The sequence below is a fragment of the Polypterus senegalus genome, chromosome 3 (genome assembly GCF_016835505.1).
Source record: "Polypterus senegalus isolate Bchr_013 chromosome 3, ASM1683550v1, whole genome shotgun sequence".
NCBI classification, from domain to species: Eukaryota; Metazoa; Chordata; class Cladistia; order Polypteriformes; family Polypteridae; genus Polypterus; species Polypterus senegalus.
The window spans coordinates 57,177,634-57,203,742 of NC_053156.1; the positions used below are offsets into that span (position 1 = coordinate 57,177,634).

Here is a 26,109-nt window from a genome sequence, read left to right on the forward strand (position 1 = left end):
ATGCGATGCTTGAATATAAAAGCACCACGAATGCATCTGTATGTCGGCATTTTGTTTCACCACTTTGAACCATTCATCAAACAGCAAAGCGCGCACATTGATCCCCGAAGGATCTCCAGAGGCTTGCTGTCACATGTAGATAGTAAACAGAGACTCTGACGTCACGTTCCGACTTTTAGCACACTACGTCCCCCGACTTTTTGCTGGTACTGCAACTTGCGCACATGTCGCGTTAATTTCTGAGGACCTGCTCAGAGGACGCGTGAAATGAACGCTGGGAACGCGTGGCAGCCATGATGCAGGCGCGCAAGCATTCTGAGCGTGAAGTATAAATCAGCCCTAAGGCTGCAGCTACGATGCATGCACCTCAGTAACTACCGCTCCATTAACTCCGGCCTGGGGACGTTGCAAGCGGTGGATGAAGGGGGGCAATTTCGCTGCTCGGGCGGCTCCCGGCGGCAAGCGGTTTCACTGCCCGCCCACCACACATGGCTGCCTGTTCATTCTCGGTGGGCGGCTGGTAATGCAGCAAGCGGTTGTGGCTGAATGGAGGCCATTGAGGGTGAACGGGGCGACACTAGCATTGTAGTGTGCCTCGGAAGGCTGCGTGTTGAATGGGGGCAGTGGTGTGGTGGACACTGCAGGCAGCATACTGTAGTGGAGGTAACTGTGAGGTGGGCTGGTGATGAATCGCCCCTCGCTTCCCCCTATTTATTCTCAATAGCAAGCCTGCATGTACTGTTATGTACATAGCAGGAAATTGTATCTTGTCAGTACAGGGTGGCCCAGATCTAATTATGCAAATCCAGATCGTCTGGATGACTTTGATTTATGCAGGGACGATTCCAGTTTGGCGCAAAGACGATTCTTTGTGTCGTCAGTTCGCACACTTCTCGATGGTCCAGGATTTTTTGGGAGATTTTCTATGTAATAAACTGAATAAGTTATAGCATAATGAAAATTGCATAATTAGATCTGGGCCACCCTACACATCAGACATGTTGACGACTGGTGTCTTCCTGCTGTGATAGCGTGTACAGTGCTGTACAGAAGAGCTCATCTTAACCTTTTGTCTTCACCCTTCAATAATGTCTCTGAAACACAATTCTGATGCAAGTGCTGGTGATATAGTAAAGAAGAGAAAAACCATCACCATTGAAAACAAAGTAGAAATAATAAAAAGGTCAGAAAGAGGTGAAACTCCATAATTCATTGGCAGAGCACTTGGTTTCAGTCGGCCAACAATAGCATTTATTAAAATAATGTACCTGTTCCAACTTACATACAAATTCAACTTAAGTGCAAACCTATAAGCCCTATCTTGTACGTAACCCGGGGACTGCCTGTACATACTTTGTTTTTTTTTTTTTATCAAAGGGGCTGTTGAAATTGTTTCTTCAGATAATAATATGACTGAACCAAAAAAGAAATGCAGACAGTACAGCTTGGACTATTTGTACTTATTTTGAATTTACATATTTATTTCATAAATGTCAAAAATGTAAAAAAAACTCATATTTTGCTCATATTTTTTTGCTTTAATTTTCGTTAGTGCAGGTTTTGATATTAAATGTTGCACAAGATAATGCCATATTCTGTAGTCCTTTTATCTTTTTCAATTATTATTTACAAGTGATTAAAATGAAAAGTTTGATATCTAATGAAATATTTAATATCGAGTACTGTACACATTTATTAATTTGATTAAGTAAAGTAAATGACTAGGGGGTCGACGGCTGTAAATGTTTTTGGTAAAGGTGTCTGCAGCCAACAAAAGCTTGGGAACTCTTGCTCTAGACCAATGGGTGCAGGCATCTCCCTCGGTTTATCCAAACCTCTTTCAGCTACAATCTGATTCCAATCACCAATAGAATAAGTATACAGTACTTGAGTGCTTTCCTTGGTCATTCACCAATGAAAGCACTTGGGCACAATGCATCACCCATTTGCTTTGTTCAGTTGTTGTCAGGCCATGCTAGCTGGGCAGTTTATGGCCTGACTGTGGGGCATAGCTTACAGCCTCATGCACAGCACCACACCTCCAAAGCAGCACTTAACAAAAGGTAACAGCATTCCTAAAGAATAGGGAATGAAGGAAGACAGTGCATTTCCCATACCAGACTGTCATGCAACTCGAAAGAATTCTCATAATGGCGTACTGTGGAAGTCACTGAAAATTCTAGGAGGCATTCTAAAATTCCTCAAACTTCATAGGAAGTTCAACCACAGTTGTTATTTCTTTACCAGATGACTACCATTGGGTGTGCAGGTGAGGTTCTCACAAAACCCAATGAAATTTGTTTCTCAACCTCACCTCCCTTTTATCCTCTAGTCCACAATCACTTGTTTTGGTTTTATGATGATCAAAACAGATTGTTTCCTTTGCACCACCCAACTATGTTTGCCATCTCCCTTCTGCTCGTCGCTCCCAGTGATCAGACTAGTAATTGTGGTTTCCCCAGCTAACATAATGATTGTGTTCTTATTATGGGAGACGTAAGTGAAAAGGGTGTTTTTACGAAATGCAAATTCTAAGGGGTTTAAAGTGTTTGCTATGTTATCCGTGATGTACACCAAAACTTTTTTCCGAAAGCATTTCATGATAATTGAAATGAGCGTGAATGGCTTATATTCATTCAAACACCTCAGTATACACGATATTTCTTAGGGATGGGAATGATGATAGTTACATAAAAACAAGTAGGTACTATTGCCTGGTCATGAGATAAATTGAATATATCAGGGACGATTTAAAAGCTTACTGTAACACTGGTCTGGTCCTAAATGCAATCATAATTTGGGTGTGGGTGGTCTCTACAGTACAGTATGTCTTTTGTTTGCTACTGTGTTATTTCATCTATGTGTTATATCATACCAGGTTTCTTTGTTGCAGAAAATATTTGAAGGCCAGCCCCTGAAACTCGTCAAAATTGTGCAGGAAATCCTGAAGCAGGAGAGGACTCTGATCAGCCACATGGTATTTTTCTCTTATAACTGACTTCGCAGTTTGCAAAAGGAAATAGAATAGGGGTTGCAGTGAATGGGGTAAAAGATAAATATGTGACATCCTTCTGGCATTTTAAAGGGTTTCTTACTGTGTCTGTGGATTTACAAACAGTGTTTGTATTGTGGATTCCCACCGTGTTTGCAATGGGGGAAATTCTAATTTAAGAAGGTAACATTTTGTATTGTGCCCTTTATTGTCTAGTTTAACTTGTAATTGTTTAAATTTGCAGTTTTGACTTCATACCCCATCTTCCCGGTTAATAACATCTTTCCATCCATTTTCTGAATATGCTTTTTTTCATTAAAGTGTTTCATGGAGTTGACAATATTGGCCGCAAATCAGAAGCCAACCATTAGTAGGAGGCTGGAGTTTTACAGTAATTATGTATCACTTGTTCCCAACTGGCAGACTCAGATTCACCCCATAATATAATGTTCATATCTGTAACATGTGTGAAGAGGGAGAGAAAATTTACTTAAACACAAGGAGAACATGCAATTTCCTAACAGATAGTTAGCAGCAATTTTAGCCCTATATACTATATTGTCCTAGGTTCAATTAGTTATTTAGTTAATTCTAAATGGTAATGCATTTGAAGCTGAAATCCTTATGTTAACTTCATTACCTTCATTATCAGATTCAGTAATTTAGCTCATAGAAGCAGTTGGGTTTAGCCTTATATGCTTTAATTCCTAAAATAGCAAAATGATTTTCATAGCAAGAATGTAAAACAAACAGACCCTTATTTTGGAAATCATTACAATAGTACACATTTATTAGAATGTAAAGTTGAAGTACAGAGATTCAATGCTATATTCGTCTGTTAAACGTATAGAATTAAATTTGATTGTTAAATGTGGAGTTGGCAGGTGACTAGCTCAGACCTGGGGTGGAACCCAATTCCTTGCCTTTCGAGATCTTTCCATGTCTGTGTGGATTTTTTTCTTTATGTACTTGGACTTTCTTCCTAAATCCTCAAATGCAAGTGATGATTCAACACTGACAATTTGCAAATGTGAGTGGTTTAGGAATTTTTGATGAGTACTAATAAATAAGATGGCCACCCAGGAGGAAGCAATAATAATGTGGAATTTGAAAAATACATTTATTTATTTGGTTAATTATCAGTTTTGCCTTACAAGTAATTAATCTAAAAATCTGTAAGGCTCCTACTTTATTTGCCTAATATTTCTCTGTTGTAGAAGCCGGGTCCCTGGCCATTAGGCTTCTATCAAGGTAACTGAGATACGCTTGTTTTACGAATCAGAATAATGCAATTTATTGATAAACACAAGGATTTTAGAAGTATGATAAATGCATATCTATATTGACTAGACAGGCAAACATATATTATATGGGATTGCTACATGTTTTTAAAAATATACATTTAAGTAAGAAAAGAAATTAAACTGACAGGCTACTGAATGCTAATTCTTCTCAGTTTAGCAATGTTACTTGTTCACAGATTTCTCTACATTCATGTCTCTCGTGACTCTTCTTATGAAGACAGTAGACTTATTGGGAGAGCATGGGGGATCATGAGGTTGCTGGAAAGGGATGTGTGGCGAAGACAAAGGTCCAAGTCTTTAGAGTCCTGGTGCCTCCTGTCTTGCTATATGGTTGTGAGACATAAAGGCTATCCAGTGACCTGAGATGAAGACTGGACTCCTTTGATATTGTGTCTCTTCAGAGAATCCTTAGGTACCACTGATTTGACTTTGTGTCATTACCTGCATTGTGAGGCAGTGTCACTTATAGCACTGCAGCCATGTGGCACAACTCCCTAAGGCTGATCCGGCTTGTAGGATCCTCATTGTTAAAGACCTGATTGGCTGGACAAGGCCAAGGGGACGCCCATGTAACACCTGGGTGCGGCAGATAGATGGTCATTTCCGGAGGGTGGGACTGGACTGTGTTTCTGCCTGGGGGTTTGACAACCAGGATCCTGAGCTGTTTCATCATGTGGTGGGGGCAGCAACACTCTATACCAGTGCATGCTCCACAACCTAACCTGACCTGACCTTAGCAGTGTGGCAAACTTAGGGCTTACCCACAGTGTCTTTACTGTGAGGGTGAATGGAGCACCCCTACCAGACTTCACACCAGTACAGTTTATGATCTGACAGAAGTTCCTGGGGATGTGGGAGCAGAAGCTTGTGATGGTCCGTGGCAGCTCAACACTCCTTGGCAACTTCTAGGACCACATGAACCCGGAACCGCCAATAAAATACCTGAGGATGAGCTGGGCAAGGACACACATAGTCAGCAAGAGGTGGTGTGTTTTTTTTTTTAAAAAAAAAAAATGTCCAATGTGCAGTACAAATATCATCAATAAATAAATCCACATAATGATATGCAAAGTAGAGTTTAAAAATTCATAAATATTCTATTAAAATGAGGTTGAATCACATGTCAGGAAACAGTTCTAAAACTCATGATCCCTGGTGCATCCTTTTAAAAATTGACATCTTCTCCACTTACCCCAGATGGGATCCTGCAGCGCAAGGAGATGTCCTTCTGACAGGCACAGCCAACTTTTAAAATCCAGACACGAACCCCAGTCACTCTTCTGACTTCTGCTGCCACTCCTCAGCCTTATGAGGGAGTCCTCTTGAAAAAGGGGTCACTTCTTTAACCCCCAGGATGCTCAGCTGGAGCAAACGCCTTCAACCCCTTTGAGCACTGGCTATATGCTCTTCCACAGGGCTCTCCACCCGACTGCTTGTCGCCACACTGCTGCGTGCTGACATCATCTGATCCTGCCATCTCTGACATCTTTCTTTCCATTGTTTAACCTCCGTCTTTCCTATTGTGCTTTGGTTCCCTTAAAACCCTGTAGGACACAGGTGTGGTGATCATGACTCCACTGCTTACAAGGAAACAGGGCAATCCCACTCATGAATATGGGAACACCTTCCTTCACATATGACTAAAGAGCCACTCAGCCATACTACCTACACCCCATCCAAAAATTCAAGCTTGTTGTTTATTTATTCATTTAAAATGTACATGCCACAGACCCACTATATATCACACAGCTTGACTTTATGTGTTAGCCAAGAAGTCACCCATTTTGATGACTTCTCTGGTTTTCTGACTTGTTGTGCATGTTCCATTTTCAGTTGTTACGATATTCATGTCCTGTTTCATCTGAGATGCGTAGCCATGTTATTATTATTTGATGTGAGTGATAGAATATTTATATGCAGTTCATTTGCAACATAATTTGAAGTTAAGGTTTTGAGGTCTTGAGGTTGCTGTAAAAGTATAGAAAAGTATAATCTTTCAACTAATATACATCTCAGATGTTAATATTCTTTGCAGTTGATTGGCTTTAAACAAAGCTAAAAGATTTTTGCATTATTTTTTCATGTAATTTATTCCCCACGTATGTAAACACAGCCATTTACAAGTTGCAACTTGCATTTTAAAACCTGAAAATTGATTTCTTAAATTCTGTTTATATAACATACAAAATATCTTTCTGTTTCAGTAACTTTACCAAGTTAATTTTATAGCCCCTGAGAGAAAGATAAATTAACCAGTGTCTCGAAAAGTGATTATTTTTAGTGATCCAGAATTTAATTTGTGTTCTTTAATTGAATAAGTTTGTGTTTTTGTCAGTATCTGAAAATGTTACATGGTTAAATTGTTATATACAAGTATTTCTTATTTTTTAAATCACCAACCTACTAAATATTTTTATAATGAATCATGGGTTCAGATAAATGATTGTTGGACAGTATTTTCATTATTTTCAAAACCGAATGTAACATTTCATTGGGGTTGCGAGAACACATTTAGAGAATCCAAGGAGTGCAGGCTGTGGAAAATGTTAAGAGTGACCAGTATATAATATATATATTTTTTTTTTTCAAACAAACATTCAACTTAAATAATGTCAGTTGTAAAGAAACCTGACAGAAAAACCTAACAAGTGTTTGTGGTCCCAGCTGTGAATCCTCCATTTAATCTGCAAGATTGAAGAGTGAAAATATTATTTGTTAAAAAAAGGTAAATGGAAGGAGTTAGCCTTCCTCTGTAGAAGGTATGCTTTCTTCAGCATGTCCTGGTTGAATTTATAGTCCATCAGCCAGAAAGGGGGAAGACTGGGAGGAGTTGGTACAATGTCAGTCTTCATTGGGTGGGACTTTTTCCAGCCTGGAAACAAAAGCTGAAACGTTACTGAGTCAGAAGTACAACCCTCTGTACCAACTGCTCTGTGTTCAGAGACACCAGTCCCTGTAAGGCACTCGCCAGACTCGCACGTTTGACACAGTACAAGAATTAACATGAAAAGTGAAACATTACTCGAGCAGGTGTATGACATTGGATTGAACTTTAGAAATATACTGACAAATGGAATCCTCACTTTTATTGTTAAATGCAAAGAGATGCTCTGGAACATGTCTAAAGAGAAGTAAAAGTTTATTGCATGTATACGTGTATCATCGTTCTGTACCTCAACCCATGAGCACACATATACTGTACTGGAGAGGGTTAAACAACAAGAAGCTCAGCCAGAATGGAGCCAATAGAATGTCTTCTGCAGTGCTCCCTGCTAAATAGATATTTTTTGTTCTTGTTAGCTTTTATTACCACCAGTGTTTGCTCTTCTAATTACTTTAGTTTTAGGTTAATTGGAGATTGAAAATTGATGCAATACAAGTGAATGATTATGAGTGCCCCCACTGTTAAGATCTTACAGCTTTCATGCTAATTACTGAGTTGTGTCCATTTTCCCAGGATGGGATCTTGCTTTTCCTATGACCCAGAAACTGGATTAAGGTTTTTCAGAAAATGGTTGGATTAAAAATACTATAAATCATTTTTTGTGATTTTCTAAATGATTATTTATCATTTTACAATTAGTTAATATCATTTTCATTTTTAGGCATAGTTATGGTAGCTGTTACCTGTTCATTTGCATTGAATTAATTTAGTCTTTATTTTATATATATATTTCAAAGCTTGGTGTTTTTCAAGTCAAAGTTACTTCTTCACAGTCATGATATATATTAGTTTGCCACATGAAATTGTGTTCTAAAGTAAAGCATATTTTATAAATTTTAAAAAGCAACTAGCCAGTTCTTGGTTTTTATTGGACATACTAATTTCCAATCTGCTCCTCTTTTTTATGTCAGCAGGCTATAGGAGCTCCAGTTCAGGTACAGATGCAAACTCAAGTACATCCACATCCAAGGCCTGGAATGAGCTCACCAGAGCACAACCCAGCTTTTCTGCCTGGTCCTTCCGCATCTCCTCAGCCTCCTCAACTCTCAGCTTCTGCTGTGTGCAAAAAGACAAGCACAGATGACCGGGACAAGCAGAGGGCAATAGAGATGCTGGTACACAAAATGGCTGATATTCAGGCCTGTCGTAAGAATCTCCATCACCTTCAAGAGAATGTAACCTGGGAGAAGCAGAACTTTGAATCTATGCAAGGTAGAGCATCTTTGTACATGGATGACATCTTCCAATATTGTCTCTAAGCTGTTGAAGCATGTGCCAACATTCATATTAAGGTGATGTAGGTATGACCTTCAAACAGTGACAGTTCTGAAAAGCTAGTAAGCAAATGCTGTAATCCTCCATGGTGTTTTATGTAAGAATCATATCTCTTTGGTTTGACATTGAAAATTATTTACACCAAATAGGTACCACCAAAGATGTTTCTTGTATTTGTCATGGAAGTAGGACTTCAGTCAGGTGTAGTCAGAAACCAGAATTTGAGTTATTTTAAAGACAGGGGGTGTAGCTAGGAGGCAGGGTGATCTGTATCAGACAGATAATCAAATACTCAGTACAAAATATTATTAATAAAGGCTGTATTAGTAATAGAAAAGCGTATTTGTAGTGGTGTCTATAGTATACAAAAAAGCGGACATCTAAATTAACTAATTAATATTAAAGGTAGCCATATGTTATGAACTGAAATGTATTCTTACTATACCTTCGGTACATTCTAAACGTACGGCACTGTACATACTAGTAGGCACGTTAAAGCATGGATTGCAACCATGTGCCCTCCATGCCTTATTTATGGTAAGGCAGGTCACTAACTGAGACTGTAGTCAGAGGGACAAGAAACAGAGGGTTATAAGAACCTCTCTTAGACTATGCACTTTTTATATTTGTTTCATTTAACATGACTAAGCAAACACTTCTACCTACTTCCATCCATCCATTATCCAACCCGCTATATCCTAACTACAGGGTCACGGGGGTCTGCTGGAGCCAATTCCAGCCAACACAGGGCGCAAGGCAGGAAACAAACTCCGGGCAGGGCACCAGCCCACAGCAGGGCGCACGTGCACACACACACACACCAAGCACACACTAGGGACAATTTAGAATTGCCAATGTACCTAACCTGCATGTCTTTGAACTATGGGAGGAAACTGGAGTACCCGGAGGAATCCATGCAGACATGGGGAGAACATGCAAACTCCACGCAGGGAGGACCTGGGAAGCGAACCCGGGTCTCCTAACTGTAAGTCAGCACCACTGCGCCACTGTGCCACTCTTCTACCTACTTGACATAACCTAAATAACTAGCAAATGGATCTTGAGAAGTGGGCCGGGGGATGGTAGGTGGAAGTTTGTACCCCAAAATAAAGCTGTATTATGTAAAAAATAAAAGACAGTCAATTTTTCACTTAAAACTTGACAGATGTCTTTTCAAATGTGATAGAATGTGTTTTTGTGTCAAATTTAAACATTCTTTTACTAAGCAGCTTCTGCTAAACTAGAAAAAAACAGGCACTCACAGTAATATTTTCAAATTTTTGTTTTCTGATACAGTATATCTCATACTTAAGTAATACCATGGCTGTTTTTTCACCTCTGAGGTTTTCTGAGACATGTCAACTGTACCTGTCTAAAGTCTTATGTTGATAACACAAATAAATTAATGGTTACAGCATTTAGCACCATGGATCCCCCTATCCAAAACCTCTCCAGACTGGGATCCAGGTTCTGAACAATTCTATTGCACATAAAACAGTGAATCATATAAAAACTCTGAACCCAATCTCCTAATACATTCTTACACCCAAGTACCCCCCTACCTCATCTACACATTTACATGAAACTGTTTACTTTTTGTTCCTGTTTCAAATAGTGTATATTTTTCATTGTGTATGCACTCAGAGGTGTCTCATTATGTCCATATATGGACATCTACGTATCATTGGAGATGCTGCTATCCGATGGTATGAGGTTGGAGTGTTTGTGACATATTGAGTCAGAGCTAATGACTCAAAAATGAGAGGTGTACTTACCAAAGGTCATCCTGCAGCTCCTCTTATGTGGAGGATATTGATGCATCGTGCAATAATGTGCTTGGACTTGTTTTGATCAGGAGAATCTATAAATACTGATGTGTCTCTTACAGATATTATTGGTGTTGTTTTGTGAGGTATGCAAGAGCACACAAAAAATCATACAAGCAGTGTAATGCTGTTTCTGGTTCTCAACTCACATTTGCTTGGTTGGTGGGAGGGTTCATCGCATTGGTTGAAATCTGTTGGGAGTGACTTTTTGATTGATGCATATCACGTGGGTATTCCCTATACAGAGTAATTACTGTGATTTTTTTTTTTTTTTAATATATATTTTTTGTGACAATTTATAAAACACCACACGCTACTGTACGATTTCATACCCTATTAAAAGTCAACCATAATCATTATAACAATTTGATTACTAGGAGTGTGAAGTCGACACCTATCGCTTGCAAATGAGGTATTGTTTATGATGGTGTGTGGCATACTGTACCTGATGATGATATAGTGTGATATATTATGATATAGTGAAAGATTTTTTAACGATCCACTCAGGGTGTTAGAGGGTGTCAACATGGTTGTCGCTCAGAAGGTACACATTTTACACTTTGAAGAATGTACATGACAATAGACAAGTATAATCAAAATATGTCATAATTAATATGTTACTAACAAGTATAGTTAGGATATTCTTTTTCAGTTGTGGGATAATCAAGATACTTTATACAAATTGCATTATAGACTGGGTTAATCAGAATACTTGAAAACCCATACTTGTTAAAATAAAATTATATTACAGTCAGGATTCTGTTTTCAGACCAGTGTAGAAAGAAAATAAATGACTTGTCAGCCCCTAGACAGGCATCTTGAAGACACTTTAGACCAGTTAGACTCTATATGGATGTGAACTATGGTTGCAGATTAAACTTTTGTGAAATTACACTCAAGGTAAAGTTAATCAGGGAGTGCACAAAATAAATTTGATTTCTAACAGGTGATGTCAGCGTGCTGTAGGCCTATTAGATACTGCCAGGTATGTTAAATTGCTCTTACTTTGTAGACACTGAGTAAATAGGGAACTTAAAAACAAAACAAAAGCCCTTTAGTTAACAGTTGATGGAGCTCATTTGTTAATTAAGCTTTAGGCAGATATTTAATGACACTGATTTTGTAAATCATGTTCTAAAATTGCAGTCATGAGTTGATTGACATGAGTCAGTGTAGTCATTCATTAACCAGATTCAAGGTTATTATTCTGTGTACATGGTGCAGTAAAACTCTTATTTGCATGTTTTGTTCTGACTAGTTACAATAAATACAATACCAACAACAACAGACAAAAAGACAATAAATATAGCAACATACACAGAATATTCAAAGAATGTGCTCTCTCTCTCTCATATCTATATAATTATTGTATGAGAGTAGATAGACAACAATAAAGAGTTGGTGCACCACCCTGTCACCCTTTATAATTGAAAAACAAAAAAAGCAAATGGCAATTGCAAAAGAACATCCTTCCAGACTTGAGTCCAACAGTGAACTAAACTCAAAATGGCCAGACTTCTTGTTATATGTCCTTCTGGCAGGAAAAGGCGGGTCCAGGCAGACAAGCACTGGAAGTGAAGTCAGAGATGTTATATCTGTCAATTATCTGGTGTGAAGAGGGTGGAAGAGCATCCCATACCACCACGTTAGGAGCCTGCTTCTTTGTTAAATCAGTAAAGTGTGCCTCTCTCTCAGAGAAGCAAGGGACAAACTGGCAGTAGTACCCTTCCAAACCTTACAAGACTTGGACCTTACACTTGGTCTTCAGATGGAGCCAGTTCATGATGACATCAACTTTGGCACATTAAGGTTGGACTGTACTCCCGCCCACTAAGTAGCCTAAATACTTTGCCTTGGTCAGTCCAAAATAACATTCCTTGGGATTGATCCTGACGCCTGCTTCCCTCAGTGACAGGAGTACAGAACCGACCTGCGTAATAATCTTTCCATGTGCTGGAATAGATAACAACATCATCCATATAGGTGGCACAATAGAAATTGTGGGACCGGACCACTCTATTCATTGGAGGCTGCAAGGTCACTGGAGCCCCCTCCAATCCAAACGGTAGGACACGGTACTAAAATGACCATGTGGGGTGTTAAATGCGATCCTTTCCTTGTTGGATTCCATTAAAGGAATTTGCCAGTACCTTTCTGTCTTGTCAGGTGTGGTCAAATATTGAGCCTCTTTGAGTCGCTCAAGGAATTCGTCCACTCACGATATCGGATAAGTGTCATTTGGAGACTTAAGTTGATATAAGTTATTGCAAAAGTGTCAATATCCATCAGTCTTTGGAACCAAGACAATGGGGCTAGACTAGGGACTAAAGCTTTCCTTTATAAGACCAAGGTCTAGCATTCTCTTGATCTCATGCTCCACTTCTGCTCTCTTTGCCTCCGGGAAGTGAAACAGATGTTCTTGAACAATGACCCTATGTTCAGTGCTATTGTTTTACGCAATCAGGAAAGTGTTCTCAGGTCACTTATTCAGCAACTCCAAGACAAACAAGATGGCTGCTTCAAGCTCTTGTCATTGTTTGGACAGCAAATTTGTACCAAAATAAAGACTTGTTTACTGAGCGAAGAATGAACAAGGTTGTCAGGAGTAGGAATCAGGTTCTTCTTATTTGCACAGTTTCAACAAATGAATGTGTATACTCATTTGGCTGGTTGTCAATTCGGGTGTTAAACCCTATAATCGATCAGCTCCTTAACCCATCAGCAGGACCAGTATCTGCTCCTTTGGGCAAGGAGGAACAGGATGACCACTGCCAGAGCCCTACAAAATGACCTCCAGCAGGCTACTGATGTGAATGCCATTGCCTTGATTGCCATTGGGTATCTGAATGAAATTCTTAGACCCATTGTCAGACCCTATGCTGGTGCAGTGGGTCCTGGGTTCCTCCCGGTGCACGATAGTTCAGTTCCAGCAGGATGAAGGAATTGATACCATTGAATGGCTCCCATACTCACCTGACCTAAATCTAATAGAACACCTCTGGGACATTATGTTTCGGTCCATCCAACACCGCCAGGTTCCACCTCAGACTGTCCAGGAGCGTAGTGATGCTCTGGTCCAGATCTGGGAGGATCTTGTCAGGCATACATACAGCACGTGGGGGCCATACAAACTACTGAGTACAATTTTTGACTTGCTGCATCATTTTTTCAGTTTGATTTCGGGGTGTCTTTGAATTCAGCCTTCTGTAGGTTGATAATTTTCATTTCCATCAAATGATGTGGTATCCTTTCATTTCTAACACATTACCCTGTCAATATCAATGCAGATATCCAGCAGGATTTTTTTTCCCATTGAGATCTGATATGTTTTCAAAGTGTTCCTTTAATTTTTTTATTATATTTAATCTTGCAATGTATGGAAACACACTGTGCTGCTTTTTTCAAATGAAAATTGTGAAAATAATTTTTTCTTATTTTAAGCCATTGAAATGATGAAGTGATAGTCATTACAAGCATTGAAAGAAAGTCTTAAAAGGCCTGTACGTACAGTATTTTATGCAGAAGACCGCACGTTGTTTGATACAGGGTGGCTGCATACTGGCCTTTCTGTAGGATGTTCTAGTGAACTGCGACTTAGAAGAACAGTATACAGATTGCTCAGTGATAACAAATGCAAGGTGCAGTTTGTGGTAGGGTGAGACAAACACACCCACAGTACTTATTTCATGGCTAACTCAAGCTGACATTTTCTGCCACCCCATGAGCATCAGTGTAGAATGTTCATTCTGTATTTGTCTGTGAGTTTCTTCTGTTTGCTCATTTTAGGCCAGTTATTGCAGAACCAAAAGAATGGCCTTCTGGATCAGAATCTTTCAGAAACCTGCAACCATTTACAGAACCAAATCCAGAGGGATGAACTGCAGAGTAAGGTCTTTTATGAGGTAAGTATTAGAACTATCCATTTCAAGTTGAGTATCAGTAAGTGTAATCATTCCATTGCAGGGCAACACATAGCCATCTTAACATATGGGCACAATGGGCACTTGCCAGGGCCCCCAGGAACATATGGGCCCACAGTGTTTCTGATGGCTATAAATTCCTCCTGTTTTCCTATCAAAACAGGGGTACCAGCACACTACTTTGCCTTGTGGACCTGTGATGCTGGTAAGATGGCCCACATACCCACACTCACTCACATTGGGCCACTGTAGAACTGCCATTCATCTGAACGTTTTTGGGATGTAAAAGGAAACTACAAAAAAAACCACACGGTTAAAGAGACACTGTACAAGTTCCATATAGATAAGCACAAAGTACAAAAATAAACACAAGATCATATAGAACTCTCCATCCTTTCTATATTTTTACTCTGTCCCATGCCTTATGAGGCTCCTCTACCTTCTCACCTCCTGATCTCGCATATATCTTTATCAATTTAATTTTTCTGTGTGTCTCTCCCTTCCTACCCCTTTCTCTTTCTGCCAACTTGTCTCCCAGATATAAACCAGCTGCTACACAAACAGTGCACTCTTTGAAACCCATCTCATTCTTATGTCCAAACTAAATTTGGAATCACATTTTTTGTTCCACACTGCAAAAAATTAAATCTAACCCAAGTGGAAAGTATTTAAATCATGAAATTAAATCTAGTTTTCCTTATTACAAGAATTACTGACTAATCTAAAATTTGTATTTAGCTTACTTTAAGAAATCTTGTCAAGTAAATTTTGCCACTTGCGGATCTGAAGGTATTTTACTGGCCGCCTCCAGGTTGTCTATGACTTCTCTCTCTCTCTCTGTCTCTCTCTCTCAGTCAAGTAGAGTGAGACAACAACACTGCATGTACTCTGTGGCCTGCTGCTTTACTCATCCCCAGTATGCAGCATTTTTGGTGGCTCTTTCCCAAATATAAATCCCTTGCATGTGATATCCATTGAACAGCCATAACAATGCAAAAGTGATGCTGTATTCATATATCAAGCTGAAAGTGTCTCTATGGTGTTTTTAACTATAATTACAGAAGTTCTCCATATCTTGTTTCCCATTTATAATTTTACATCTTGAAGTTACTCTGAAACTTCAAACTGCTTTTTTGATAGTTTTTTTTGAGTGAGAGATGTCTTTTGTTCAGCTGTCCCAATGTTTTTGGAATAAGTTTGGTAGTGGTCTAATGCTTATACCTGACATTAAAAGAAATCTTGTTTTGGAACAGTAGTGTGATTATATATACTAGCCAACCCGTGGCGTACCATACGCCGCATAATCAGGCCGGTTTTTTAATCATTTTTAAGCACAGGGAGAAAATTAACATTTGAAAAATCGGTAATGTAATAAATCAGCAAGAAAAGCAACATTGTAACAATGAACAAACCAACACACAATCGTCCGTGCGGCACTCAGGCGTGGAGGGTGAAACGGGAGGAGAGGAGAAGGATGTCCACTTGCTATGGTGCACGCGGTCGTGAGTTGTAACTGAAAACTCATTTTTTAAAGACTGCTCACTTCATTGTGTATACGACTGTAGGTAAATGAAAAGATGCAACTCTGGAGAGGGCAACATACAATACAGCGTTTTACACGCTGCATACAGCAATTCACATTTGCCCTCTACGACAGACGAATATAAATGACGCCGGTTTTTCTGTGTCGTCGTGTCCGAGTTGGTGGGCGTGGCTCTGTGAGTTGTCGTCGTATCCAATGGTCTTGCAGTTGGTGGGGGTGGCTCCTTCCTGCGTGCACCATAGGTGTCTCACTTGTCGGTGGCTTAGTGAATCCACGCCCCTTCCGGCGTGCTTTCCATGGTTGTCTTGCCTTAGTGAATTATATATATAGATATTTAAATGTGTCTGCTGTCTGTATTTTAAACCTTTAGATGTCTTTTTGAAAATTAAATAGGAGAAATACAGTATACATATCTGTTTCAAAGTGTCTTGAATAAATGAAGGGTTGGCACATGGGCTTAGTGTCTGGCTGTACTGTAGTCTCAGTAATTTTGCTGATTCCTCCCACATAATAAAGATGGCCATGTAAATTTATTTTGTGGTTCTATACTCTTGCTGGGTTTGAGTGTGCACATGTGAATGGTCCCTGCATTGAACTGATGCCCTATACATGTGTGTGTGTGTATGTATATATATATATATATATATATATATATATATATATGTAGAGTTGATTGTGCCAGGATTATCACACTTTAAAATAACATGTCAATGTGCATATGTATTGGCATTGTACAGTTTATTACTTTTTTATGTAACTGGAATTATTACAAGGTGATGTCCTTCTCACTTTTATTTGTTTCTTTTATAAATGTATTGCTATTGTTGTGATAAATTAGACAAAATAGACTTGTATATTCTGACCATTTGCACTGAGTCCTGTCTCCATGTACAGCTTCAGCCACTTCAGTTACAGGGAAAACACACTTTTATACAGTGATCTCATGCTAAAGAAATATACTGTCAGACTTCCAGACATTCTTCTAAACAGCATCCTAATGCTAAAGAAATGCACTCCTAGGAAGACAATTGGTTCATCAGCTGTTATACCGTGTAAAGCAATCACCACATGTTACTACGAGTATTTAAAGCCACTGTTACTCACCTGTTGTTCAGTTCTCTCTTTTTCTGTGTTGACTGCCTTTTACCAGGTTACAGTCTCTGCTGTGCCTCTCTCTACAATTGAATCCTCTTGAGGAAGACATCTACATGTTCTTTTAAACTCAAGCTTCTGTAATGGAGACAGTTAGGAAGTTGTTCGCTTTGCTGTATATTTGAATCAGCACTAGAATCCCTGTAGCCTAAAAGAACGTCATAATGCCTGGGCCACCTTAACACTAGAATTATCAGAGCCTACGAAAAAACTCGTAAATCCGGCCCACCTTAAATCCCTTCGCACCTCTCCGTCAGCGTCTTTTGTCTTGTAAATGAAAGTGTGTAAATGAGTGAAGTGCTGGAGTTTTAGAGGGGAAATAATATATCGTTATTTGGAACACATGCATTTCATGTTTGTTCTGTGTCTACAACAATCTACGTAAACACATCTTTAAATTAGAAATGTTTTTCATGTTTTAGTAATAAATGACAAAATGTAGACATGAACTGTCCAATGTGTGAAGCCTGAAGTCCAGATATCAAATAAACATTTTCACAAAAGGTGCAAGTATAATACGACAGCTTCCATGCTGCCATGGTAACAACTGTTGACTTGTAATCAAGAGGCTACCAGTTTGGTTCTGGCTACCTCACAAATTTTACCGTTTTGAGTAGTGAGCTGCTAGTTCAGAACTAGTTCAGGAGAGGTGAGGTTCCTGAGAGTGTGCTTGTCCTCCAAAGAAGAGTGATGGTTGGATGCTATGTTGACATGGTTACCTAACTATATGTATATACAGAAAAACCCCAGAGGCTGGTCGCCAGAGAAAACAAAGTTGTTTATAAACTACTTACCTTTTAACCAAAACCCTGTTATCTCTTTATTGTTACACAGATAGCTTCATACCAGTTTCCATGCCACTTCTCTTAAGCTGGAGCCCTTATAGAATTTAATTTTGGGCCACCTCCTTATACTGTACATACATGGGCTAGTGGCAATTAGCAGTCACCGTTTCAGCCAAAGGTGGGGCATTTTCCAACCTTGTATCCCTGTTGTGCCTGATCTACATCTAATAGGTTTGGATCCTTGTGAGTATTAATGTGTACTTCAGTTAAAGCATTTGCAAATAAGGTCAAAGGTGACTTGTGACTTGCCACCTAGGAGCACATATTAGACAATACACAGACATACAGAGCCACAGAAGAAGAACAAGCACCCTCATCATTTTCTCTTGGTATTTCAGAAACGAGTTCAGATGATTCAAGAACTTACACAGAATCTGGCACAGACTCAGCATCAGGTGATCCAGCGTATCCAGGTTTGGAAGAGACAGCAGCATTTATCTGCCATTGGTGAACCCTTTGATGACAACCTCTCGATCCTACAGTCCTGGTGAGAGCCTCACATGTGAATTATGCTCTTCTCCAATTATTTAGTTTCCTCCCTAGACATCCAAGAGCTTCATTCAAAGACTGTCACTTAAAAATAATATGTTGAAATGGTCCTAAATAACTGTATAATATACTGTATGTGTATTATTTAGAATTTAAGTACAGTAAAACCTTGATTTTTTCCTCAGGGGTCAGAACCGAGGTCGTGACGCATAAGAGAAGAGATGGATAACAGAACAGCTACTTTAAAAATGATATACAGTAGATTAATTTAGCAAATAGTCATATTTATTTACAAAAGAAAACTACATTAACAAAATATACAGTTAGGTCCATAAATATTTGGACAGAGACTACTTTTTTCTAATTTTGGTTCTATACATTACCACAATGAATTTTAAATGAAACAACTCATATACAGTTGAAGTGCAGACTTTCAGCTTTAATTCAGTGGGTTGAACAAAAAGATTGCATAAAAACGTGAGGCAACTAAAGCATTTTTTTGAGAAAAGCATAATTAAAAAAAAAAAAACGCAACATTAAAAATAAAAATAAATTAACAAACAATAAACCTGTATGGAGTTTGCATGTTCTCCCCGTGTCTGTGTGGATTTTCTGTGGTGGGCTGGTGCCCTGCCCGGGGTTTGTTTCCTGCCTTGCGCCCCTGTGTTGGCTGGGATTGGGTTGGATAATGAATGGATGGATAAAGACTTGCTAATGTGCTTGTCTTGCGGTGTTGTATGTATATTATTATCCAGTTGACGCTCGGAACCGGCCAACTGTATTTAATTTGAAAAGCAACAGGGGCACGGTGCTGCTCAAAAATAAAGAATGCTGGCAGTCACCTCCAGTTCGTCCTCTTTTGTTTTTTTTTTAATTGTTTGAGAAAAACATAATAAAAAAAACACAACGTTAAAAATAAAAATAAATTAAGAAACAAAGACTCACTAATGTCCTTGTCTTGCGGTCTTGTATGTATGTTATCATCTAGTTGACGCTCGAAACTGGCCAACTCTATTTAATTTGAAAAGCAACAGGGGCGCGGTGCTGCTCAAAAATAAAGAATGCTGGCCATCGCCTGGTTTATACTAAATGTGTAAGCCGATCCTAGAAAGTATTTAAATCGTGAGAACTACTCTGAGCATCTCTCTGCTAGAAGGAGTCATGTTGCCGAAGTGCTTGCATCGTTTGTGAATTCGCAGCTAAGCGACTGTCTTTCTTAGGAAGTTTCGTGTTGCCGGTGTACTGGCCTCGCTTGCATATCCTTGGAGCTGGAGCCCTCACCCTGACTCTACGTCTCACTTCCAGACCGGACAAACACACACACTTCCACATGTAGAACTCTATTTAATTTCAAAAGCAATAGGGCACAGTGGCGCTCAAACATAAAGAATGCTGGCAGTCACCTCAAGTTCGCCCTCTGGTGGTCGTTCTGAGTGTCAACTGGATGATAACATGCATACAAGACCGGAAGATCTAGAAGCGGGTGGGTTATGGTTGATTTCAACCTACAGTATTTTTAGTCGACCAATGAGGAACATGTGTACCAAGTTTCATGAAAATCGCTCCAGCCGTTCAGACATGATGCTGGAACATACATACACACATTGACATATATATATATATATCGATGTATAGTAGAATAGAAAAATATATATTAAATTATTTTGTTATGAAAACACACTAAGAATACCCCTTAAAGAGAATTTGCAGAAAATCATAATTGTGTTGCCTTAAATTTTCAGTCTAAGCATAGCATTGAGGTGAAAGATGTGAATTTACAGGGTCTTTGTTCACAGAAACCTACTCTATGCTGCACACCTGATCAATTCTTAAACTTTACCTTTTCTTTTTACTTGCTTTCATACAGTTGTGAGCAGCTGCTAATGGTGAACTTGCAACTAAATCAAGAGATAATCATCGCAGGTCGTGAGTCACGAGAGGAACCATTTAGAGAAATGCAAGAAAAGCTGGCTGCACTGCTCAAGAGCCTTATACAGAGGTACATGTGGAGGAAATCTGTTTTATATATACAGTATATATATATATATATATATATACAGTGTATATATATATATATATATATATATATATATATATATATATATATATATATATATATATATATATATAATGGTTTTCCAACAGTCTTGAAGGAGTTCCCAGAGGTGTTTAGGCACTTGTTGGCCCCTTTGCCTTCACTCTGCGGTCCTTCACTATTTTGTAGAAACTAGAATATAAAACATGTTTTCAGTTATTTCACCTTTTTTTGTTAAGTACATAACTCCACATGTGTTCATTCATAGTTTTGATGCCTTCAGTGAGAATCTACCAATGTAAATGGTCATGAAAATAAAGAAAACACATTGAATGAGGAGGTGTGTCCAAACTTTTGGCCTGTACTGTATGTATGTATATATATATATATATATATATATATATATATATATATATATATATATATATATATATATATACTATATATATATATATATATATATATATATATATATTATATATATATCTTAGCATACTGTCCATATAACATTAATTTGTACTTGTATTATCATTATTGCTTTAAGAACTTAATTTAAACAAATCAAAATTCTAAAGCTATATTTATAAGCCTTATATTGTATATATTTCTATATCGGTAAGTTGATATACTTTTGTTATTTATTATTTTGTTATTACAATTATGCAGCATTATATTTCCCACTGCACTCCAAATTCAGCTATAGAACTGTGCTGTATAAAAATATATTGAACTTAATGCTGGGCAGTATGACCAAAATTCTATATCATGGTATTTTTCAAAATTATAGCAGTATTCAACGCTATTTTTTCCCATGCATGAGTGGATATTAACCACATTTTCCACTGCAATTACTGCAGTAGACTGGCTAAGAATAACCTATTCCACTGTCATGAGAATTGTGCATTGTACAAAAAAACATTTTAATGTGCACACAAGTATTAATACAGGTTTTCATGGCCCCAGAAAGTTAATACAATTTATTATTATTATTATTATAGTTATGAAGGGGGTGGTACTAATGCAGAGAAGGAATCACATTGTATGACAGTTGCAGTCAAAATACAGAACCTTTTTATTGAACAAATTTTGCAAACAAGCTATAATTTTGACAACATATTTTCAACCATCTAAAGAGGCATTTGGACTTAGTAAAATATCCAGAGGTGCTTGTCAAAAGTTGTATTGCACTGAACATGTCTTAGAAAAGGAATAAATAGTAAATAGTTTTTGTAAACTACACTTTCTGTTAATGTTAATGTTAACAATCTCTGTCCACCGACACATTAAAGTGACTTTTTAAACAACTTTCCCAACATTAAACTGCATAATATTTAAATAATAAATTGAAAATAAATAATAGTGCAACTTCCAGTAATAATACTATTACTTCAAGGCTTCAAGCCCAGGTGCATTACACAGTATTCACCAAATAAAAATAAAATAAGTTCATCTTGGTGATGACATCTTTACTAACTGAACCATCATATTGCAAACTGCATTAATATGGACCTTGCTTCAAGCTAAGCTATATACTGTACATAAATAATAAAACTGCAACTTGCATCTATAATGCTATTTGTGGTATAGCAGGTCTGTGGCTTCAAAAAAAAAAAATGTCCAGTTTTTAAATCCAGTTAGCTGTGTCCATCTCCGTGGGCGCGATTGCACGGCCGCTGGGAGTTGATGAGGTAATTGGGGCGAGTCGCACCTGCATATGTGGGTACAATCATTGTCAATTGCTTCATTGGCTTCCTGCGGTGTGTGATGAAGGTGCTGTGCCCATGGAGACATATATTTATGGGCTGGCAGGATAGAGGGAAGGATAAAAGAAAAATTAGAACAGAAGGAGATTAAAGAAGGGAAAAGGCAGTCATAGGAGACAATCCAGACACCAGGAAGGAGAAGGCAGCTGGAGCTGGAGCTCCATGAGGGAGCGCAGGCTGAGTCAATCTAGGGGCTGGCTTGACCCACTGACTAAGCGAGATGTAAGACCTCCCAATGGATATTGCCAATATTAATATATTGTTTTAATAAGACATACAGTATAAACAAGGATGGCACAGTGGTGCAGTGGGAATGCTGCTGCCTCACAGTAAGGAGACCAGGATTCATGTCCTGGGACCGCCCTGCATGGAGTTTGCATTTTCCCCCAGTGTCTGCATGGGTTTCCTCTGGGTGCTCTGGTTTCCTCCCACAGTCCAAAGACATACAGGTTAGGTGGACTGGTGATAAAAAAATTGGCTCTAGTTTGAGGTTGGGGTGTATGGACTGTCACTCTGTCCTGGATTTGTTCTTGTTCAGGAAATGAGTGACTGACAGTATAAACAAGAAGTCAGAATAGTAAATGTTTAAATAAAAATAGTTCAGCATACTATACAGTATAATTACTAGTCTAGGTATTTTTGGTGATACATTGATGCAGGAGGTAGCATTGCCAACTCAGTTCTTGAATGCTGTCTTGCTGGTTGGCCAGGGTACCTCTAGTGCTGTGTCTGCATATTCGGGAGCTTCAGTTTTCTGCATCATTCCAAAGACATGTAGAAGACGGCCTAAAGAGTCAGTTTGATGTGTGTCTTGACATGGTTTTAGAATCCCAACTAGGGCTACCAGCATCTCTAATTAGATTGTTAATAAAATGGAAAGGCTGAAGTGTTTGTTTTTCAGTGTGGGTAAGGTGGAAAATGTAGTGTGAAAATTTTATGTCAGAAAATTACACAAACCTTTTTATACAATAGTTGCAAACACTTTTAGACTTAAACAGCTACATATTTTGTACAATCTTGAACCTAAAGAGTTGTAATATGCAATGCTGAGCCTGTTTACTCATAATTAAATGCCTCTCTTAATCTCGGTTTGAAAAACATGCACTTTGAATGTGAATTCAACTCTGGGATGCACAATTCATAAACACTTGAGATTGAGGATGGATGGTTGGGTTGTGCCAAATAGCTATAATAGCTTAAACTAATGTAGCTGTGTGAATGACGTCTCTGTAGTTCTTCCTGTTTTCACGCTTTTTCTCTTCCTTTCTGTTCCTTATCACTGTGTAGCTCCCTGATAGTAGATAAGCAGCCTCCTCAAGTCATCAAGACTCAGTCCAAATTCTCTACCACTGTGCGGTTTCTGCTTGGAGAGAGGATGAACTCGGCAAAACCTGCAGTCATCAAAGCCCAGATTATCACAGAGGCTCAGGCCAGGAATCTGGGGCAGCCAGGATCCGTGCTCAGGTAAGCTGTTGACACTTCCTCTTGGGTGGTATTTGATAAATATTGCTCTTCATCCCACAAGGAAGCCTTTATTGTTAACACTGTTTACCTGAAATGGAAAAAAGTATCTTCAAGGATTTAATTTATTCTCTATAGTTTTATACAAAGATTTACAACAAGGTTTTGCATAAAATTAATAACTTGGTAAATCTGTGTGTGAGAGGTTAACTACAATAAAAAATAATGTTTAAATACTTCCATGTGCACAATAGCCATAATTTACTTGTTAATGTTATATTCTGTTACATACACAAAATGTGTTTCATTTTTAAAAAGGAAGGATTCATAAGGATGAAAGTAAAATGTTCTACACCTGCAGAAAAACCAAGATTGAGCATGTTTAAAAACATTTAAAAAATGTCAGTTTTTCCCCAATGGGGACAGACATGATATCAACAAACAGAGACTGTAAGAGCAAACTTTCTAAATAGAAGTAACAGTCAAATTCTTGTAAATTACCAGGTGCTATAAGGCTATGTCAATGATAAAATATTTCTAGCTAGCTCTAGGTTTGCTCCTGGGTTTTTTCCCAAAGCTGGTCAGGGTTGGTACACCCCCCTTAAGGGGGTCACCTACAGTAGCAGACAACCTTGCTTCATGCCCAAAGTGCATCAGATCTGCACTGGAAAATCAACAGTTCTACTCTGAGGGCCTGTGTTGTATTATGGAGTTTCTCACCTCATCACCAAGACTGCTCTCAGCATGCCTACACAGAAACCTCATTTTCACTCCTTATACACACAACCTTGTCCTTCTGGTCACTATGCAGAGCTTCTAACTATGGGCGAGGGTGGGACATGGAGGTTGTGAGCATGCGCAGATAGCATGTTGCCACATCCACCACCAGGTTTGGGACCCAGGTGCAGCGGGTGACATCTCAGTATCACACTGGAACAGCTGGAGTGCCAATCCTGCCACCATCCCCCAAGTTTACCCTGTAAGGACGAAGCAATTGCAGGTTAAGGGCCTTGCTCAAGGGACCAACGAAGCAGAGTCACTTCTGCTGTTTATGGGATTCAAACCAGCAACCTTCCTGCAGATCCTGAGCCTCAGAACCACCACCACTCTGTCCTGGGATGGGACGTAGACTGACATATATTTATATCAAAAGCTTTGCTTGAGGACTTAAAGGAATACTCCACCAAAAATGTTATATGTTACTTATCCCATGTAGTTTTTATTCAAGTATTCGTATATTTTCATACAGAACAGAAAGAAAAAAGTTTATGATGTAATAGTACCAAATGGTCACCAATGCTGTACAACTGCAATAAATGTAAAAAACATCCATTATCCAACCCACTATATCCTAACTACACGGTCACGGGAGTCTGCTGGAGCCAATCCCAGCCAACACAGGGCGCAAGGCAGGAAACCAACCCCGGGCAGGGTACCAGCCCACCGCACACACACACACACATTTGACTCACATGCACTTTGTTATATATTAGAACAATCTAGACGAGAACAGGTCATTCAGCCCAACAGAGCTCGCCAGTCCTACCCACTTGTTTCCTCCAAGAAAACATCAAGTCGAGTTTTGAAAGTCCCTAACGTCGTACTGTCTACCACACTACTTGGTAGCTCATTCCAAGTGTCTATCGTTCTTTGTGTAAAGAAAAACTTCCTAATGTTTGTGCGAAATTTACCCTTAACAAGTGTTCTTGATGAGCTCATTTTAAAATACAAGTCTCAATCCACTGTACTAAATCCCTTCATAATTTTAAACACTTCAATCATGTCACCTCTTAATCTTCTTTTGCTTAAACTGTAAAGGCTCAGCTCTTTTAATCTTTCCTCATAATTCAACCCCTGTAGACCTGGAATCAGCCTAGTCGCTCTTCTCTTGACCTTTTCTAGTGCTGCTATGTTCTTTTTGTAGCCTGGAGACCAAAACTGCACACAGTACTCCAGATGAGGCCTCACCAGTGCATTATAAAGGTTGAGCATAACCTCCTTGGACTTGTACTCCACACATCGTGCTATATAACCTGACATTCTGTTAGCCTTCTCACACATACACACACACACGGGACAATTTAGGATTGCGTACATTCTTTAATTTTATAAAGCAAACACCATCCCAAAACATGTCACACATATATATGCGATAGATAGACAGACAGACACACCTTGATCTGAACACACTCCAGAATGACTTTAAAGCAAAAAAATCAAAATCAAAGAAAAGTTCTGACTTGGCAGTCCCAGTCCAAGTGAGGGATTAAGCAGCTGTTGACATAAATGAGCACCATTGGCGCTTCATGACACACTACTGCTGAATCATTTGCTGGCTGAAAGTCCTCAGTGTTAGTGTGTTAGAGAGAGAATGTGCAGCATTGTTCATAATGGCAGTCAGTTTTGTTTTCATTCTCTCCTTCGCTACTACCTCCAGGGATTCCAGACTGTGTCCTATAACTGATCCTGCTCTTTTTATTAACCTGTTGATTTGGTGGGCCTCTCTTGGAGTGATGTTACCAGCCCACACTAACAGCATAGAAAATCACACTGGCCATCA

General features: G+C 38.8%; 1 protein-coding gene across 6 annotated transcripts in view; it reads left to right on the plus strand.

Moving 5' to 3' along the window:
* The window catches only part of stat6 (signal transducer and activator of transcription 6, interleukin-4 induced), a 172,795-nt gene that overhangs the window by 112,623 nt on the left and 34,063 nt on the right, over positions 1-26,109 (plus strand). For 5 of the 6 annotated variants that reach the window (XM_039747264.1, XM_039747266.1, XM_039747267.1 and 2 more), the window contains exons 4-9: positions 2,894-2,977; positions 8,152-8,452; positions 14,128-14,243; positions 18,140-18,288; positions 20,158-20,289; positions 23,376-23,552. In XM_039747264.1, coding sequence (XP_039603198.1) covers positions 2,894-2,977; positions 8,152-8,452; positions 14,128-14,243; positions 18,140-18,288; positions 20,158-20,289; positions 23,376-23,552 — 959 coding nt within the window. The remainder of the gene's footprint in view (positions 1-2,893; positions 2,978-8,151; positions 8,453-14,127; positions 14,244-18,139; positions 18,289-20,157; positions 20,290-23,375; positions 23,553-26,109) is intronic. The other variant, XM_039747263.1, reaches the window with a different exon arrangement.